This window comes from Rhipicephalus sanguineus, chromosome 3 (genome assembly GCF_013339695.2).
Source record: "Rhipicephalus sanguineus isolate Rsan-2018 chromosome 3, BIME_Rsan_1.4, whole genome shotgun sequence".
Taxonomy (NCBI): Eukaryota; Metazoa; Arthropoda; class Arachnida; order Ixodida; family Ixodidae; genus Rhipicephalus; species Rhipicephalus sanguineus.
Window position 1 is genome coordinate 15792924 of NC_051178.1, and position 19901 is coordinate 15812824.

At 47.5% G+C, this 19901-nt stretch overlaps 1 protein-coding gene across 1 annotated transcript in view; it reads left to right on the forward strand.

Annotated features, from left to right (window-relative positions):
* Positions 1-19901, forward strand: part of LOC119384815 (autophagy-related protein 16-1) — a 225949-nt gene that overhangs the window by 104591 nt on the left and 101457 nt on the right. The window contains exons 6-7 of the mRNA XM_037652509.2: positions 1303-1463; positions 4605-4676. Of these exons, the coding sequence (XP_037508437.1) occupies positions 1303-1463; positions 4605-4676 (233 nt within the window). The remainder of the gene's footprint in view (positions 1-1302; positions 1464-4604; positions 4677-19901) is intronic.

The following is a 19901-nucleotide window of genomic DNA, read 5'->3' on the forward strand; positions in this document are numbered from 1 at the left end:
TCAGCCATTTTTAACGACACTGAAATTATTGGTAAGGGATCCACGAAATGTCAGAGGGAAATATTTGAGGCTTATCAAATGCAAAAGCACGGTCCGGCTCGTTGCGTAAGCGCACCTTCCCTCTCGCTATCACAAAAAGAGGTGACGTTTTTATACAAACGTAAGTAGAAGGTGCCACAAGCAGCGTTTTATCTGCAAGGTTTTTAAAGCACATCAGCAATATGAGTGTGCTTCGTCGATTGTGAAATGTTCACCCCCCTTTTTTCCCCCTCCCACCTAAGATATCTTGAGGGCGCATGCGCATTTTTTGGGGTTTCCTTTTCGAGTAGATGTTTTCCATTAAACTGTTGTTAGTCCCAGAGTGTGTGGTCGTCTTCGTTCTCTTCTTGTGTACGTGTCTGTTGAAAACTGGGTTCCTCGTTTTCAAGCTATGTACCAACAGGCCCAACACCAGACTATTTGAAGATTCTTTCTTGCTCTTTACAGAGTAAGTGCAGTCACAAAACTCCCACCATCATATAAATACACATGATTTGTGGTGGCAGTTTTATTTTTTTACACTCCATTGAGCAGCTAAGCGGAGGGGGAGTGCAAATGTGCGTGCACCCTCAGCTGCACCTGATGGGTGAGCAAGCAGGCTGCGAGCGGAGCAGGAAACGTGCTCCACTTACCTGCAGCATAAGTCACTGCTGCTTTGGCTAGCAAGGGAGGGTCGATGTGTTGCACCCCCACTTGCTGCACGTACGTTGACTGTGGCTGCCTTCAGAGACACCAAGCGTCCCACTTGCACCAAGCTCCACATTCCTCTGCCCAGCGCAAGCTGTGAAAGCACTTCCGCTTAGACGAATACTTGTGCTTACTTAAAAGCCGCTCACACATGGAAAGTGATGTGAAGCAAACAAGACAGCACAGCTGAAATAAACATTGCCGGCATGTCGGTGTCGGAATGCATTGAGATGAATCTGAAATGCAACCTCGCTGACTATTGCTCAGCTATCTCAAAGTCGACACTTGATTTTTATTCAATGAAATGGACCCGTAACGCATTATAAGTGCACATCTCAATACTTCCTAAACAAGTGAGTTATACATGTTGGTATACTGTGTAAAAGTGACAAAATAGATGTTTATTTGTTTCACCACGGGAGGTAACACCAGAAGCACGAATGATGTTCTCTCAACCAGAATACTATGCAGATTCTAGACTGAAACCTGCAGTGTCACACTGCCATGCATGCTTCTGGTACGAAAAAGGGGCCAGTGTGATTGTAGGGTGATTGCAGTGGCTTGTCTGGTGTGCAGCTCTTGCGGGATGAGCATGAAGCCCTGCAGCTGGCATACAACAGCCTGGAGCGCAACTTGAACACCCTTGAGCGGGATCACCAGGACCTCATTAAGCGCTGGATGGCGCTCAAGTCGCGAGATGCCGACAAGCTCAATGCTGAGAATGAGCGCATGTTACGGTCAGTGTTTCTCCCTTCCTACCATACCCGGTGCTGTAACTGCACTGTCTCTGCAGCCTATCTCCAGCTCCACATCTCCCAATGATTTTTAATTTACGATTCCATTTGATGCCTTAGAACCAAACCATCGCCCTAGCTGATCTATGCATTACATGCCCTGCCCAGCTTCATTTTTTTCCTCTTAATGGCTGCTCCTGTTTCCTCTATTATCTATGCCACTGTCTTCAAATCTCTTAAAGGAGTGTAGACATGAAAGTCAGACAGTTATTTTACCACAGCATAATTGCTCTGCATGCTTACGGGAAGTATTGTAACAAATTCAGACTGAGCAGATGGCTTAGCCCCTTAACCGTTTTATTTTTTGAGAGATTTCCTGCCAAAATATGTTCATTTTTTTAATATTGATATCGAATCCTTTGCTTCTAAAAAGCATGTTTCGATTGAATAAAAAAATTCAAGCATATTTTAACTCAAGTTAGCATAACAAAGTTTATTGTCCCATGGTCTATTAGTGTCTTTCACGATTCGCGAAATAAAGTCATTGTCGAGAAGCTGGCGAATATAACACGTCAAGTCATCGAAGGAAACTTCGGTATCTGAATAATTAGTGCCGGAAGAGCTGTACAATGATGAAAGGCTTCCTTTACGCGACGATGCACGAGCACATCACCTTCACTAGACAGCATTTTCTAAACACAAGTCGCGAAAAAATGTCAAGTGGCAATTCAAATAAAAGAAATTGCCAAGCAAATGCTGCCATCTGTGAAGTGACGCACGAACTAGCCTGGGAACAAGAGAGTCTTGTCCAAACGTTCATGGGGAGATATTACCTCGAGCGGACGAGCCATGCTCATCTAAAATGTTTTAGGCACAGTTCGGCAAAGGCGAGCTGTGCTCGTTCAAAGCCGTTAAGGGGTTAAAGGTTATTTACTATAAAATCCCAAGCAAGTGCCCCCCCTATGGTGAAGGATAATTGGACAAGATCTGGAGGGAGGCGCTTCCTTGGGAGTTTACAGTATATCGAGTCTAGAAATGAACTGTGGGTCCCTTTTCCTCACGAAAAAAAACGTAATTTCGAAGACCCAAAAGTGTGACAGTGGAGATATTGCAGCAATAATGATGGCAATCTTGGCTTTCCCTGAGTACAGTGCGGTCCATTGTTAAAGGGAACACTTGAATGAACACTTTTCATATTTTTCGCCCTGTAATGTCAAGCGGATAGAGAAACATTGTGCACGCACGGCACTGGTCTGGCAAAAGGAGTCAAATCTGTCAACTACCAGCAGTCTTATGCAATATCTAAGCCACTATAATGTTGCAAAATAGAGAAATACAAACGCGCCCAGCTCGCAAGTGTTCCCTTTAACAGTGGACGTGTCTGTACATAGCTATCTGAATTTGCAACTAGAGATGGCAGCGCAAGTCCTATGAAAAAAACATGGTTGATCCCTCTCTCATAGGAATCTGAATAACACGAAAGTAAAGCGTGCCCTTACAGAAGTAACTGAATGTTACTGTACATTGATATAAAAGAGTTTCCACAATGCATATTGATGTCTGGCAGCTATGGCACCGTTTAACGTGGATGCACCCACTTTGATGATTGGTGGTACATCTCCATCCCGACAACTAACGTCCATGTTCAATGATTAAACAAACCCTTGTGGTAGCTGTAGTAGTTAACGGTGAAAGCGTAATCGGAGAACGAGGTGCGATAGCCAGAAGAGCATCGCATATTCGACACAGAACTTGATCGCCATCCCGCGGCATGTTAAATTGTGATTGAACACCACGGCCGGACTAGAGGGAAACGCAAAGCACGTCGTTCCGCTCCGGTAGCTCGGCCGCAATTTTTCTCGAGGCGAGTGCGTGAGCGGGGAACGCGGTGTTACAGCCAGGTGAGGCAGGCGTGCGTCGCAGAGCCATTTTTGGTTTGGATTAACGTGAAGCTGTGAGCGAAGCCGACGCTTTTACGACGCCTTAAAGTCCCCAAAAAATTACGACGCTTGGGCTGAGGTTGCCACCTCCCGGTGTGTTAGGGCATTGGCAAAATTGAACTTCTATTGAAAACGCGCTGAATGGGACGGACGTGTAACGCGTTGCAGGTGCTAATCGCGGAGGCTACAGTAATGACGAATTACTTTATTTTACCGCTCCTAGAGGGCAACACCACCCCGGTGACTGGGAGAGTGGTAGATATAAAAGGCGCGTTTGTAAAGCCTCTAGAGTATGTGACCGTGGCGTAGTGGATAGCGTGCCCGGCATCTATTGTTTCGGACCGAGCGGTCGTGGGTTCGATGCCCGTTGACGGAACTTTTTTTCTTTGCCATCTGATCGTGAAAATTTTTTCGACGTCATTTTCATGACGGAAATACGTCACTGAAGTCTTGGTGGACCCTGGCATAAAACCCTTTCATGTTAAAACTTTGTATCCTTTGCCAAAATGCACAAAATAAACAACTTCGCACAACGTGGCTTTATTTTAGAGCTAATGAAAGCTCGCGAGCGACAAACACATCCCAGCAGCGTGCCATCACCGACTGCTGCACAGGCTGCCACCAACGAGGACAGTAGGCCTAGCTTGGTGGTTGCTGCAGGCAACGCTGTTTATAATTCAGTGCATGAGGTGTCACTCTACTCTGCTGCTTCACAGGAGGCCCCTGATTTTGGGAGTTGTTATAACAATGGTGAAGTGTTAATAAAGAAACAGAGCACAGTGTGGCCAGGCAAGATGTGTCCTTTCCACAACTTGCACGGTCATGCGTTCCTGCATTTATTTTATAGTTTTGAGGAGCATGCAGCTATTTTTTCTCGCTTTTAAAGCAACGATCAGCCAGCAAAAGCTCATAGCCTCGATCCCATGATTATTCCTGATGACAACTAGGCCACCTTCTATAAGGCTGCCTTAAAACCCAATAAAACGAGTTTCTGAAACACACTCTGACTTTTCTCGTCTTTATCCCCTCCTTATGAAAGGGCACCTTATAGCCTTAAGTTAAGGTTGGTTTGTGAATACGGGCCTCAGTAGCACTCTGCAAATGTCAACAAATTGCCTGATATAGTGGGGACATGAGACGAATAACAGCACCCTCTTTAATTTACTTTAGAGCACCAATGGAGTGGTGCACATCCTCTGTGCAGGCTGAAGCAAGCTCAAGTCAAGAGGGACCTGGAAGATGCTGCCAGGGAGCCCGTGGTGGTGCCCAACGACAGGTAGGCATTGCCATCGGTGGTGGATGCTGCATACTGTCTGGCTGTGTGCGTCTGTGTCACCTTTGCTGTAAAGCAACTGTAGTACTTGGTTGGGATTTAATCACGCTGTCTCTGTAGCACACTTCCATTAGTTTTGTATTTACTCGTACGTTGAACCAACTTTTGTCCTGGAGAAAAATACTTTTTAGGGGCGAAGCTCCTTAAGGCGGCACCCATTCGTCCCTCGTAGTTGTCGTAGTCGTAGTGCGTAACCAGTCGTAACGCTAGTACCAGATCTTGACCTCCAAGGTGGTGCCGGTGGGAGATTTTTCCTGTGTGTTGTTGAACAATAAAAAATTCGCAGCGTGCGCGTTAACTAAAAGCCGAATTCTTCTGTCTCTCATTCCCCATTAGCAGCCATTGGCATGTTCCAGTAGGAAACGTTAGTAGAAGTGTAAGTGTTAGCTAAAAGCCGACTTCTTCTGTCTCTCATTCCCATTAGCAGCCATTGTTTAGCTCCAAGGTAGTGCCTGGTGAGATTTCTCCTGTGCGTGATTAAACAATAAAAATTTTGTTCAAAACGCCGTTGATTGATGAAATAAACCAACGAAAGACGCTAGATGTTTTCTAAAAGCAAAACGAAAGAACGCCAGATGTTTCTAAAGCAAAACGAAAAGACGCCAGCTGCTTAACGAAAGACGTCAGATGTTTTCTAAAGCAATGGTTTTCTAAACAATGAAAATTCACAGCGTACATGTAAAATTAAAGTGAGCTGCAAGTCGTCATAACTCATCGAACCTTTAGTATAAACGCGCCCGATCTCACGTCGGTGATGATGTACTGGGCAGAATTCACGGAAGATTCACGGTTTACCGATGAACCTCCGCAGCTTCGCCCACTCATCATCATTCACTCCGTGGATATGCTGTGATTTTTTTCTTTTTATTACCTCCGACTTTGATTTCCACTGCTGTGGATGATTGCAATAACTAGGCTTGTTTGAATAGTAAATTTTAGGTTCGAAGCAAATTCGAAGTGAATGGGGATTTGGTCAAATAATTTCGAATCGAATTTGAATAGTGCTTATCACATATCATAAAATAAAATGAGCATGTTTGTCATGGCCCAACTAGCCTGCGCAATATTTCTTTAAGATTGAAACAAGGCATGCGCAAATGTCATTCTTTTGGATGCGAAGCAGCTTTTGTGCTGGGCTTTGTCCGTAGTTTAATTGGCAAACCGTCTGCTTTCTGAAACCTACCATAGCCATCTGTAACATATTGAGTGCGCGCTCGCGCCAAGGAGAAGTCTTCTTCGTCTTGTTCTTCGACCGCTTTGATGATGATATGTGCAGAGCACTTTAGGGGCCCAGGCTGCCGTATGCTGTCCTAGCTTGGCGTAACGCAGACAAAACAACGTGTGCTGGCACGCGCTAGTCTGTTCGGGCCTGTGTAAGGGGCTGGGTAAGACACTGTGGCTTCTCCCCCTTACACTCTCTCAGCAATCACGTGATGGCGTCGGGGAACGAGATTCTGCAGACGCGCGTGCTCCAACAAGAGTTCGGGACGAGTAACAGCAACAGCAACTACAGTGAATTCATGGTGTGCTCCACATGCAAGGACGCGTTAACATCGGGCAAGGTGCCCGTGATTCGCATCTCCACATGGTTCCCTTTAGTGGGAGAAGGTGAAATTTTTTTGGTTCAAAGGAAGTGGAAGCAATTTTGAATAATAGCAGGATTTGACTTTTGGTAGAATGCAAATGATAATCTGCAAAGTATGTTATGTTTTAAAATGTACTATACCTAAAGCATATAAGCCGGTATAACAAGCATTTAAACTTAAAAAATGATGAATCGATGTGAGGGTAATACAGTTGAACCCTCTTATAGCAATACTCAATTGCCATGAAAATTTCATTGTTGTAACCGATAATTGCTATAAACGGGTTGCACGCAAAAAACAAAATAAGGGGACAGCAGGCTGTTGTGAGAAAACTTTAACATCAGATGGGATATACCGACAGACATCAGTGACAATAATGACAAAGTTGCCGATTTTTCACACATGCTTGAAAATTCGGACGCTTTCACGGAACCGCTGCAAGCTCCATAGGGCCAATGTTTGGCAATGTCTGAAGTGCCGAATGCTGAAACTTTTCTAAGTCTCAACTTTTTACTCAAACTGCATGTCCGAAAGTACATTAACAGAAGCCACCGCTGCTCCCACACTGTAGCGGATTTCAAAAGTCAATTTTGCCGCAATGCCACAACGCTATGCGTTGAAGCATGTGGGAGAGCACGCGTGCCCATTTCCTTTCCTTAACGCTGGCGCGATCGCGAACTGACGGTGGGAGCCAAGGAGCTACTAGGAGAGGAGCACTGTTGCCCCTTTCCGGGCAACCCCTTCTTTCCCGCCGCTCCTCGCGCCATTCCTCGCATCCCGGCTCGCGGGAAAGGGAACTCGCCCTGCGAGGGAAACAACCCTCGCAGTGGGGAGGGACATGGGAGGTGAATAAAACAACCGAGCAGATGGGCTCTCTTGCTCTGCTGACCTGCGAGGTACCACCTCATCGCCCCAAGATCCGCGAGCCGAACTTCGACCGAAGGCGTAAGCGTTACCCTTTGTTTTCTACTAGAGCGGACTAATCCCTCTACGCGACATTTGCGCATTATTGCTAGAGTAGCAATAAAGTGTTGTTTGTTGTTCTAGCCTGTTGCCTTATTCGCCCGAACCCGTCGTAGCTGCGATGACTCGCACTACGGGAAGGGGACATTGACACGTACACTTGCGGCTGGGACCGGAGCTAGGCTTCTGCACCAGCCGTACGTAGAGCGGACCCCTTCAAGCATACCACAAATCCGAAATGGCGCTGGGGGACGTTGGGTTTGTTGGCGGGGGTTCAGCAGCGTGAATTTCTCGTTTTCTACTTTATTTTCAAGGATTTTGCGTTCCATTACCTTTCGGCACGGACAACCACCAGTCAGAATTCATTGTTACAACCAATAATGCGGCATACGAGCATTGCTGTAAGCGGGTTATTCCACCATAGAAAACATACGAAAGTTGACGCTGCAGAAGCTTCTCATCGTTATAACCGATATATTGTTAAAACCGATATTGTTATAAGTGGGTTCGACTTGCGTTCATTTAACCTTGAAGTGTGGCTTCGTGGCAGTGCGTATTTTTTCTGGAAAGGTGTATTCACGGTATAGCACCCCTCCACTGCAGTGAAACCACCTTTAAAGGGGGTTGCATGCGGACTAATATACACTTATTCGCTCATTTTGAATACTTGGAAATTTCCAATAATTTAAATTCACATCGAAGCGAATTCGAATACTGTAATATTCGCACGAATATTCGATGTGCTCGAATATTTGCACAAGCCTAACAATAACTTATCTTAAACAACAATGCAAGAAAAACAGTTTAATCACTGTGCTGAACTGTCGACTATGATGGAAACTTGATAGACGCTGGTCAGAACTTAAAAAATTACACCTTTTTTTTTCGTGGAGGTGTGCCATCTAGTGATTCCAAAAGAAACCTCCTTGATTATCATCATCGGCCTGACCACGCCCACTACAGGGCGAAGGCTTCTCCCATGTTTCGCCGATCAACCTGGCCCTGTGCTTGCTGCGACCACGTTATCCCCATAAACGTCTTAATCTCGTCTGCCCATCTAATTTTCTAACTCGCCCATGTGCACTGGGCTTCTCTTGGAATCCAGTCTGTTAATCTTAATGGTTAGTAGTTATCTTGCCTTCGTACTACATGCTTGGCCCATTTCTTCTTGATTTCACCCTTAGAAGTCCTTAAAGGCACACTAAGGAGAAAACCAATTTTTCTTGTATTAGTAAGTTACCCTTTTACAGTACTGAAAACGCCATTCTTACTGTGAGAAGACGCCTGGTAAGCAAGAAAACGTGCAGAAAGAAAATGCGACGCCACCTTGAAGGTCCTGCACCAATTGCCAAGACGTCACAGATTTTGACGTGTCTACTATACTCGCGGACAACTTTTCTTGGCAATGAAGGAAAGGCTACGGGGGCGGAACTTCAGCACATGTACTGCTCCGCGGAGTAGTCTGGCTCGGTGTGCATTTCAAATTTAGTTTTGGCTTGTGAACCTTCCGTATCTCCTGTGACGGCCGTTTGATTATTCGAGCGGCCATCGCAGGCTTAGACAGCCATTTGTTAGTGAAATTCGTCACAAGCTCTATCGGCGAGTCATCAAAAAAGCTGGAGAGTGACGAGAGCTTTCCTGAAGAAGAAGGCGCCACCTTGACTGTGAGGTGCACGTAAAAGGTGCGACGTTTTCACACGCGCAAAAACGCGAAATGAAACTTCATAAAGTAAAAAGTCACAGTTCTGCCGCAAGGGCGAAGCAATGAATGCAACAGCAAGAAATTGGAATGTCACATGAAGAACGAGAAGCAGCTCCATACTTGCAGCGCGCCGCTGAAGCACAAAGAAGGATGCCCGAAAAGAATGCACAGGCATGCACAGGGCAAGCGTGAACTAAACTGTTGCAGTTGTTATGTCCTTGTGCTTAAGCAACGCGCTGCAAGTGTCAACAATGGAGAATCAGATGCTCTTAGATATTTCTTTTTCTCTTAAACTGCGGCGCGTAAAGTGACCACCTGCATTTCTTGCCACACGGGGGCGTCTGATGCAAGGCGTGCCCGGTGTTCTTTCTTTTTCCTTCCACATCACGAGTGGGTACAGAAGAGGGCCACTGTGTCGTGCGCGTCTCAAGGGCAGTTTTCAGATTGAAAGAAAATTAGGAGCGTTGTGTCTGCAAGTGCCGACAGTGGAGAATCAGACGCTCTTAGATATTTATTTTTCTTTTTAACTGTGGTGCATGGAGTGACCCGCTGCGTCTCCTACCACACGGGGGCGTCTGATGTAAGGCGTGCCCGGTGTTCTTTGTTTTTTTAAAGACGATAGTCTTTCTTGGGGAACTTAGATACAGAAATTTTGGTCTGTCTGTCTTTCTGTTTGTCTGTCTGTCACCTGATTCAGCCACCCGGCCAAAGTATAATCACTTTCTGAACGCCCAGCCATCTTGCACTGGTATCTATGTTCATACTTGTGAACATCGTCGATCAAAAAGCAAATGTTATGCATGCCTGAGGTGCAACATCAATACGTAAGTATTAGGTGGTGTGTACCTTTACTAGAAAATACATAGATACGTAATTCTAAAGACCCTAGTGTTTCTTGCGCTGCGCTGAAAATGCTAGTGTTTTTTGGGCTGCGTTGAAAATGCGACACTAGGAGCCAGATGCTGTGATTCAACGTAGAGGAGGAGGACTCATGTAGTACGGCCCGGCAGAAGACTACCGTCTTTCGACGCCATTTGCAGCGAAGCACGCAGATATGCGGCCAGTTTTTTTTCCTTCCGCATCATGAGTGGGTATAGAAAAGGGCCACTTTGTCATGCGCGTCTCAAGAGCAGTTTTCGAATTGAAAGAAAATTAGGAGCGCTGCGTCTGCAAGTGTCAACAGTGGAGAATCAGACACTCTTATTTATTTCTCTTTTTAACTGCGGCGCGTGGAGTGACCCACTGCGTCTCCTACCACACGGGGGTGTCTGATGTAAGGCGTGCCCGGTGTTCTTTGTTTTTTTTTCCTTTACACATCACGAGTGTGTACAGAAAAGGGCCACTTTATTGTGCGCCTCTCAAGGGCAGTTTTCAAATTTAAAGAAAATTAGGAGCGTTGCGTCTACAAGTGTCGCTAATGGAGAATCAGACGCTCTTATTTATTTTTCTTTTTAGCTGCGGCGCGTGGAGTGACCCACTGCGTCTCCTACCACACGGGGGTTTCTGATGTAAGGCGTGCTCGGTGTTCTTTGTTTTTTTTTTTTTTCCTTCCACATCACGAGTGGGTACAGAAAAGGTCCACTTTGTCGTGCGCGTCTCAAGTGCAGTTTTCAAATTGAAAGAAAATAGGAGCGTTGTGTGATAGAAAACTCGCTCAAGCTCCTCCGAGATTTGCTTACCACCAGCGGTAAATGGTGTATATAAATAGCTCGCCGTTATTTCACCGGCGCATGCATGGGGCATGGTTGAGTTGTCTAATGCAGCAGGCTGGGGAGCGAGGGGTCAATGGTTCGAATCCCCGGTCAGGTGGTTCGGAATTTGTTTCTTCTGCTTTATTTTTCTTTGTGCCTTTTTTATATATACTATACATACATATGCGTATCCGTGGCATGACGGCAATGGCGACGGCAAAAATCAGCCGAGAGTGTCCATAAAATTGCTATCGCAATAAAGCAAATGTAAATATCTCCTTGGTGCTTGCTGACCCTCTTTTCAAACAGCGTCCCATAGAAAATAAAGTTATGTCTTTTTATTCTCACGCAGCAAGCACGGACGCAGTTGTGGGACTATATTCTTCAGCGGTAGCACATGCGTAGTTCGGCTCTGTAGCCTTCCATTCATGGTCAAGAAAAGTTGTCCGCGAGTACAGGACCTACGTTGTTGTTAATCGGTTAAAATGAAGTACACTGTCCTCTGACTTGACATACCAAGTTTCAGGAAATTTCATTAAGTCGATCTCTCCAAAAGACGAAAAATGTGCCTTGAAATCCGTGATGTCATGCGCGGAGATTTCGGCACGAAATTTAAAATGAAACATTGACCTTGATTTTCTCCTCTTTTATTAAAGCTATGACGGTGAAATATTGACATGAGAGTTTCCAGAGTAAAATTTATCAACCTGAACCAATTCATTGTTTCACTTAGCGTCCCTTTAACACCTGTTTGTTCTCTGCCCCCCTCTGCTCTATTCTTGTCCCTTACGTTCACGTCTATCAAAAGACGGCCTTTATAACACCAAACGGCCTGTTCGAGTTCAAAGTCATGCCCTTTGGTCTTTGCTTTGCACCTGCGACTTTTCAATGGGTTATGGATACAGTACTGGCCGGCTTGAAGTGGCAGACATGCCTCGTGTACTTGGATGACGTCGTTGTGTTTACCTCAAACTTCGACGAACACCTTCGGCGCCTTGAAGTTGTACTTCAAGCAATCAAGACCTCCGGACTCACTTTGAAGCCTGAAAAGTGCCACTTCGCGTACAAGGAGCTCTTGTTCTTGGGTCACGTGATCAGCAAGGATGGTGTTCGCCCGAACCCGCGGAAAACAGCTGCCATCGCCCGCCCGCCGCCCGCCGACAAGAAGGCCGTACGCCGTTTTCTCGGCTTGTGCTCTTATTACAGACATTTCGTCAGGGAATTTTCACGGATCGCCGAGCCACTGACGCAACTCACGAAGGCCGACATCGAATTCAGGTGGGAAACGTCGCAAGTTCAAGCATTTCAAAAATTGAAACGACGCCTGCAGACGCCTCTGATACTTGCGCATTTCGACGAATACGCCGATACGGAAATCCACACCGACGCAAGCAGCGTAGGACTCTGCGCCGTACTTGTGCAGAAGACCGACGGATTGGAAAGGGTCATCAGTTATGCTAGCCAGTCGCTATCAAAGGCAGAAATCAACTATTCCACAACAGAATAGGAGTGCCTGGCCATCATCTGAGCTACATTGAAGTTTCGCCCCTACCTCTACGGCCGGCCCTTCAAAGTTGCGAGCGACTACTACGCCTTGTGTTGGCTAGCTAACTTGCAGGACCCTTCAGGTTGCCTCGCACGGTGGAGCCTACGACTTCAAGAATTCGACATAACCGTCGTTTACAAGTCCGGAAGAAAACACTCCGACGCTGACTGCCTGTCCCGCGCCCCCGTCGACCCACCGCCGCAGGACGACATGGAGGATGACTGCTTCTTGGGAACCATAAGTGCCGAAGACTTCACCGAACGACAGCGAGCGGACCCAGAACTCAGGGGCCTTGTGGAATACCTCGAGGGCAGGACCACCGTGGTTCCCAAGGTATTCACGCGAGGACTGACGTCGTTTTTCTTGCGCAACGGTGTTCTCCTTAAAGGGACCGACAACTGGACAGAACGTGTGATTAGATCCTGGTAGAAATGAAAAGACCATGAAATGTAGTGACAGATTCTAGCATCCTTTTCGCGTTGTGAGTAGGATTTATATTTTTAATTCGAGCTTAAAAGTAACAAAAACTGGTATGTCGCGCAGCCTAGCGGAAGAGCCTTGAAGCAGGATTATGAAGACGGTCACTTTGCTGTACGCAGTCTGATGCTGTCATGCGCGCCATAATTGGTCCTCAAAGTTATAGTATGTATATTATTATCTATTCCTGGTCTGTTCTGTGTTGCCTACGAGGTAAAAGGAGTTGTACAGTAAAAAGCGGCGCAGCCTTCGCGGCTGCCAGTGGCCCATGTAGAGCCGCGGCGCATGTGCGCGGAGTGCCCGCATGCGCAGTAAACCGCCGCGCTCGAACACGAACAGCTCTCGCGCTCACTGTTTGCAGCATGTGTTGTCAAGTGTGTATAAGACTTCATATTCGCCGCAAATAGAAAAATTCCGATTAAAAATGTTTCACGGCGTTTTCCACGTTACCATTGCGTGGCTAGACACTCTGACCAGTTAGCCTTCCAATGCGCTAAAGAAAACAGGTGCCCTTAAAATTGGTTGTCAGTCCCTTTAAGAAGAACTTCTCGCCGCTTCGAGCCGATTCCCTTCTCGTAGTGCCCTCGACATTGCGACCAGAGGTCCTCCAGGCTCTGCACGATGACCCAACGTCTGGACACGTGGTTGTTTCTCACACGCTCGCAAGAATACAGGAAAAGTACTACTGGCCACGCCTTGCCGCCGACATAACTCGCTATGTCAAGACCTGCTGGGACTGTCAGCGACGCAAGACACCGCCGACTAGGCCAGCCGGACTTCTGCAGCCTATCGAGCCACCTCGATGGCCGTTCCAGAAAATCGGGATGGACTTACTGGGGCCTTTCCCGTCGTCCAATACCGGAAACAAATGGATCGTCGTAGCTACCGACTACCTCACCCGCTACGCCGAGACAGGGGTCCTACCCAGAGGCAGTGCCGCCGATGTAGCGAAGTTTTTCGTTGAAAACATCGTCCTGCGTCATGGCGCCCCAGAGGTCCTCATCATCGACAGAGGTACGGCGTTTACTGCTGACCTAACTCAGGCATTACTGAGATACAGCCAAACAAGCCACAGCCGGACCACAGTGTACCGACCACAGACCAATGGCCTCACCGAGCGGCTAAACAAGACCATCGCCAACATGCTGGCCATGTATGTTGACGTCGAACACAAGACGTGGAATGCCATCCTTCCGTATGACCTTCGCATACAACACGGCCATGCAAGAAATGACGCAAATGACGCCGTACAAGCTGGTTTTCGAAAGGAGCCCGGCAACGACGCTCGACGCAATGCTACCAACCGCCACCGACGAAGACGATCTCGACATTGTCTCCTATTTGCAACACGTCGAAGAAGCTTGACAACTCGCCCGCCTGCGCATCAAGAACCATCAGAGGGCCGACAGCCGTCACTATAATCTTCAACGACACCACATGGAGTACCAACTCGGTGTCATGAGTAAAGGGGCACGGGGCGCGTGCCGGACAGCGCAATGCGTCGATGGTGTGCGGGGAATGGAAAAGTACCCGATGGTGTGCACCCCCACCACGTCGACGTAAGCCATTGGCCGGCGAAAGGCGCGTGCCACGCGACCCGAACTGAGGTGCGGAACCCCAGAGGAACGAGCAGGCATTGTTCGGTGGAGTTGTCGAGGAGCAAGGTGGTACAGGCCAGCGTTGTGTCCGCAACGGGAACAGCAGGGCTGAGTTCTGGAGGCAGCGTTGTGCATGCCCCGGGAGGGTGGCCGTCGACCTCGGCGTTACCGAGCGAGGCGTCCCGGGCTTGCGGCAGCCTCATCACGCAGTTCTCGTGGCACCTGCGGCACTACCACAGCTCGGCAAGACGACGGCGACCCACCGACAATCACCGGAGAGCCACGTCGGCAGTTCGACTCGGTGGCACCAAGGGGAGGACAGGAGTTAGGCCTAACTGGACGAGACAGATGTTCTCGACAAAGGGCCGGAGGATCGGTGACGAGGACGACTAGCAAGGCGGCGGATTGACGACGACGACGACCCCAAGACGCCGACAGCAGCGGCGACGTCGGGGCCGAACGTCGACTTTGGCACGGGATCGAGGCGACGAGCACACCGAAGTAAGAACGTTCGATTCGCGTAGCGAGATTGGGATGCCATAGTGGTCAGACTTTCGGGCCAGTAGAGCCGAGCTTAGTTAGAAGTGTTTGTTGTATTCTTTTGTACCGCTTGGCGTTTTTGCACATGTTACTCCTGATTGTAAATTTTCAGTGTTAATTTTTTGTTGTTTGCCGTGGTGTGTTTTATAAAGTGTGTTTGCCGTGACGCCACGGTCTCCGGCCTCGCTCTCTCTCCCAACTCCATCACACATTGCAAGCGCTCCCGAGATACGTGACACTCGGTGACCGTGTGTGGGTCTGGACACTGATACGCCGACATGGGCTCAGTGAAAAACTTCATCGGCGATACTTCGGGCCATACAAGGTGCTTCGACGTCTCGGCGCTCTCTACTATGAGGTCGTCCCGGATGGCATTACGAGCCCCGAGCGACGCCGTGCACGACCTGAAGTCGTGCATGTCGTGCGTCTTAAGCCGTTTTTTGCGCGTTAGCGAACCTGGCGACTCTACTTTTTCCTTCGTTATTGTAATTTATTTGTCTATGCACTTTTTTTCCCCCCTCTATGTTCTGTCGCAAGCATCGGGACGATGCTTTTTCAGAGGGGGGCAATGCCGCACCCGCTTTTTCTTTTATTTTGATGTATTCGGGTTTGACAGCAAGGACGGTTATCAACGCTTGAAGCTGACCGCGCAGGACGCGAATAGTCTAGATTATTCCAGTGCTTGCGCAACAACCAATGATCAGACTGGAAAGTTCGATGCATGATGTATAAAAGACGGCGCATCCCAGCCATGAGCAGTTTATCGACGGTCGACGCCCTGTTAGCCGCTATCAGTGTACAGCGTGTGTTGCTGTAGTTTGACTTTTCATTTCCCGGCCACAAGTTCGGCTAAATAAACAGTTCCATCTTGAACACGCCGGCTGCTGTTTTCATCGACGTCGCGACCACGTGACACTATACATCCCATGCATTTTTGACCATGCTGAGGAACCATTTTCTCGGTAACTAAGAGGAGTATCCACATAAAGAGGGGTGTGTGAAAATTCGAACTTCCGAATATTTTTCTAATAGTGTTTGCTGTTCGATTCGTTTTGCACCGGAATTTTACTATTCGAAGTATTCGAACTTATGGAAAATAAATATAACGGTTTATAATAATGGAAAATAAGTATAATCACCAAAAATCACTGTGCAGTGTGCTCGGTGTTGCGTTTTGGGGAGCCAATGTGCGAAACTGCTAGCCACTTCCACCGGTGCTCTGAGCGGTTGCTGCGTGACGAGCTTGGCCAGGGACCGCTGCTGATGCATGAAATGCCCATCCACGGTTCCGGGGAGCCAGCAGGCGACGCAATTTGTTGCTTGTGAGAAGCACATTGCAGCTTCTTCGCTTTCGCATGTCCGCTAGCGCGATGCTATTACGCGCAAAATTCAGATTTCTCTCGTACATCGGTGTCATGAGCAGAGTTTGGCCTAGCTGCAACTTCGAGCAGTAAGCTCGGTCGCAGTGTGCGTGGCCGCGGTGCCCGATGGTTGAAAGTACGCCGTGCTCGATCGTGAGTACAAAGAGTTGTCTCACGATGGTCTTTGTCACATGGTCCGAAGTGCTTATAAGCTGAACCTCCAACCTCGGGTATCACGAGTCATATACAGTCAGTCGGAGATGCTGCTTAGAGTGCTGCTTCCATATGCCGCTCTCCGTTGGTCGAGCTGGTGCTGGACAAAGCCATTTTGCTCTATGAAACACGGCCAGATGAGCACAGGTGCGTACTAGAGTGCATAATGTTCATCGCTATGATGTGCACGACACGTCGTGCGAGATAGAGCCAATCGATCTCATGCAGTGCTTTTATATGGCTAAATATCTATAAATATTGCTTGTAAATGAATGCATACGTCTACAAGCATACTTGTTTTGTATGTAGGGATGTAAAATATGTGCGAAAATAAAGAAAAAGCAATCTGAAATGGCTTCTACATGCCGGCTAGGCTGGTGACTGAGTGCAGCCATGGCTAGTTGGGTATCTGCACAACTCCAAGCACATAGATGTGCACGGTTTCAAGGCCAGCATCAGATTGCGGCCAACAGTCGTGTATTGAGTGCGTTGTTACATGCTTGCGCCGTCTGCACATGCACAGCCTCTGAAGCGCGCACAGTGCACGCTCGGATAGCGTACGGAGAGCATATGTGTGAGCATATGTGGCCTTAAGACTCTGAAGCCTAAACAATGACAGCAAAGACTCTGCGATGCAATTCCAATTAGCTCAACACTTCCACTGCACAGTTTGCATGCACAATTCTTTCTAATTGCATTGCAAATAATATTCATGTCCATTAGAGCATACCCATTGTCGACGTGCACGTGATTCTCTTCAAAGGATGCTGAAAAGGTTAAGAGGTTTGACGATGAAAAGCTTGCGATGAAGGGCAGCGTTCGCCTCCTCAGTGCGTCGCCGACATTTATTCGCATTTACAAGAGCTGCTGTGAAATGTGCACTTGCTCAAGACCTTGTAGCGCCATCATCATCGCCCTTCATCACCATCATCATTTGACAGCCATCGTACTGCGCCTCTCGCGCAGCTCATGCTGAGAGCTCGAGGCGCGAGCTAGAGAGAATGTGCTCACGCAGCCTGGCGGTCTGGACGCTGCAGCCACCGCCGCTCCGCTTCGGCAGTTCGCCTTCCACATAAAGTGGCGAGACAACGGCGTGGCCACGTCGGCCACAGTCACATCCTGTCACGTCTCTCGTTACAACCATCTTTACCCTCAGCATCTCAACTTATTGACAGGCGTGACAGACACAAGGTGTAATGAAGCTGGGAGTAAAAGTGTTCCAACAGATGCGCTCCGAAGAACAAGTGCGAATAAAAAGGTGCATAGAGTCTTGGGATTGCCTTAGCTGAAAACTCAGGCATGCAAAAGTTTCCCGACAGTTTCTTATATACATCTGACTCCAAGCAAGCATTTGGCTTTTGTACAGGAAGTTTTCCATTAGAAAAATGGACCTTAAGCATGGAGCGCTTATGGAAGGCTTGTCCTGGGGTGTGTGTTTACTCACTACTTGCTTTCAGAAAAACTGGGTTTCAGCCACAAAAAGACTAAAATAACGAATATGAAAAATATGCACAAAGAGATGCACTTCTCAAATTGCAAAGGAAAAAAAAAAGCTACTGTGATACCTGTGGAAGTGCGTAGCACGTGCACCCAGCAATTCCCGTTCGTAGAGTTCCCACTGATCCGTTTACCAAAGCATCGATGACGCTGATGTTTGAGGTGAGCATATAGGGTTTCCCCAGCACGAGTAGAATCTTGTTAGGCAGATTCGCAAACTCGGTGTGCGACATGCGCCCTACTTTTACAGCGAAAGCTGTTATGAGATCATTTCACCGGCCGTTTTTGGCGCCGTAGTTGTCCGCCGCCGCCGCCGCCGCCGGTGTCCGTAACCAGTATCACTCGAAATAAGAAAAAAAAAAACGAAATAAGAAAAAAATTCCAGGATGGAACGAGGTTCGAACCTGGGCCCTCTGCGTGGGAGCCCAGTATTCAACCTCTGAGCCATGCCGGTGCTTGAAACTGCTTTGCAAAAAGGTCCTATACAGGGTTCATGTAGGGAAGGGACCGCATTAGCATATGTAATATAGCGTGGTAGAAGAGTAAAATAAGCACCAAGCGTCACACAACGCAAATTTTGTAACCAGGCGTCACACAATGCGAATTGCGCAACAAGTAGGTTGTTGAATGCTTCCAACCCATTACAAAGGGATCTGCCATAATTCTTCGTCGTCATCAGGCACAGCATCAACAAAGTGCGCATAATGCCATGCATGCGTTAAGCAGGTACCACGGCTCTCCGTAGAATGACGAAAAATGGCACAGTGCCTACTGCTCTACTTCTCAAAAATTACAATGATTTATAGCGTAGTGGGTTCCTCGCAAGTGCACTTGTATTGGTTGCCAAGGAAGCCCATAAGCGCATGATCCATTTACTCGGGGTCTCAGTAAAATTACAATAATTTATAGCGTAGTGGGTTCCTCGCAAGTGCACTTGTATTGGTTGCCAAGGAAGCCCATAAGCGCATGATCCATTTCCTGTTCTTCTCAGTAATGCCTGCGTTACTACTGAAATTTTGACCGAATCTAATGCTTTCTCTTAATGAAGGCTATATATAGGAGTCGGTTACATAGCGCGCATTTCTATGTCACCTGATTGATAATGTGAATATGGTCTATTGTCGAGTAGCCTATACGAAATCCTGCTTGGTTCTTTGGTGGATTGAATTCCAAGGTTTTAGTGATTAAGTTCTATGCAAGTGTGGCCAGGTGGTTGAAATTTCCACTACGGCATCCCTCATAGTCATATGGCGGTCTTGGGACGTAAAACCCCAACAATAATTATTACTGATTGCCTTATATGAGGAGACACCCAAAAGTAACTGGAGTAGTGCTGTGCTGGGCAGTGCAACCGTAGTACACGTTTTTTCCGCTATACTCGGATACAACTTTAGAAGTCTGCGGCATTTCTTCCTCAAAGGCGGATGCACTCAAGCCCGCAACCAGGGGCGCACTTGAGACGGACGTCACGAGCTGGACGGCAGGTGACTGCGCCTCCGGGGAACATAGCTGAGTGCGCAAGCGGGGATATTTCTTTGGTCGCGGAGGTGATCGGCTGCCACTCTTCGGTCGTCTGGGCGGGGGGGCCTCTCCGGACTTCTGAAGTTGGATCAGACTATAGACGGGTGTCGCACAACTCCTTTCGAGTTTTTTTGCGTCTGGTGGTTTCTACCAGGAATGTTTTCTACAGGTACAGGGATTCTTTTTATGAAGTCAGTTTTGCAGGCTCGTTGTCTTTTTGTAATGCCCGATTTAACCTGGGCATTACATTAACCCCTTAACCGTTTCATTTTTTAGAGCTTTTCTGTCTAAAAAGGTTTTTTTTTTCAACTTGATAACGAATATTTTGCTTCTAAAAAGCATGTTTTGATTGAAGGAAAAAAGAACTCGAAGTGTATGTTAAGTCAAGTTGGCACAACAAAGATTATTGTCCCATGGCCTATTAGTGTCTTTCACGAATTGTGAAATAATGTCACCATCGAGAAACGCGTGAA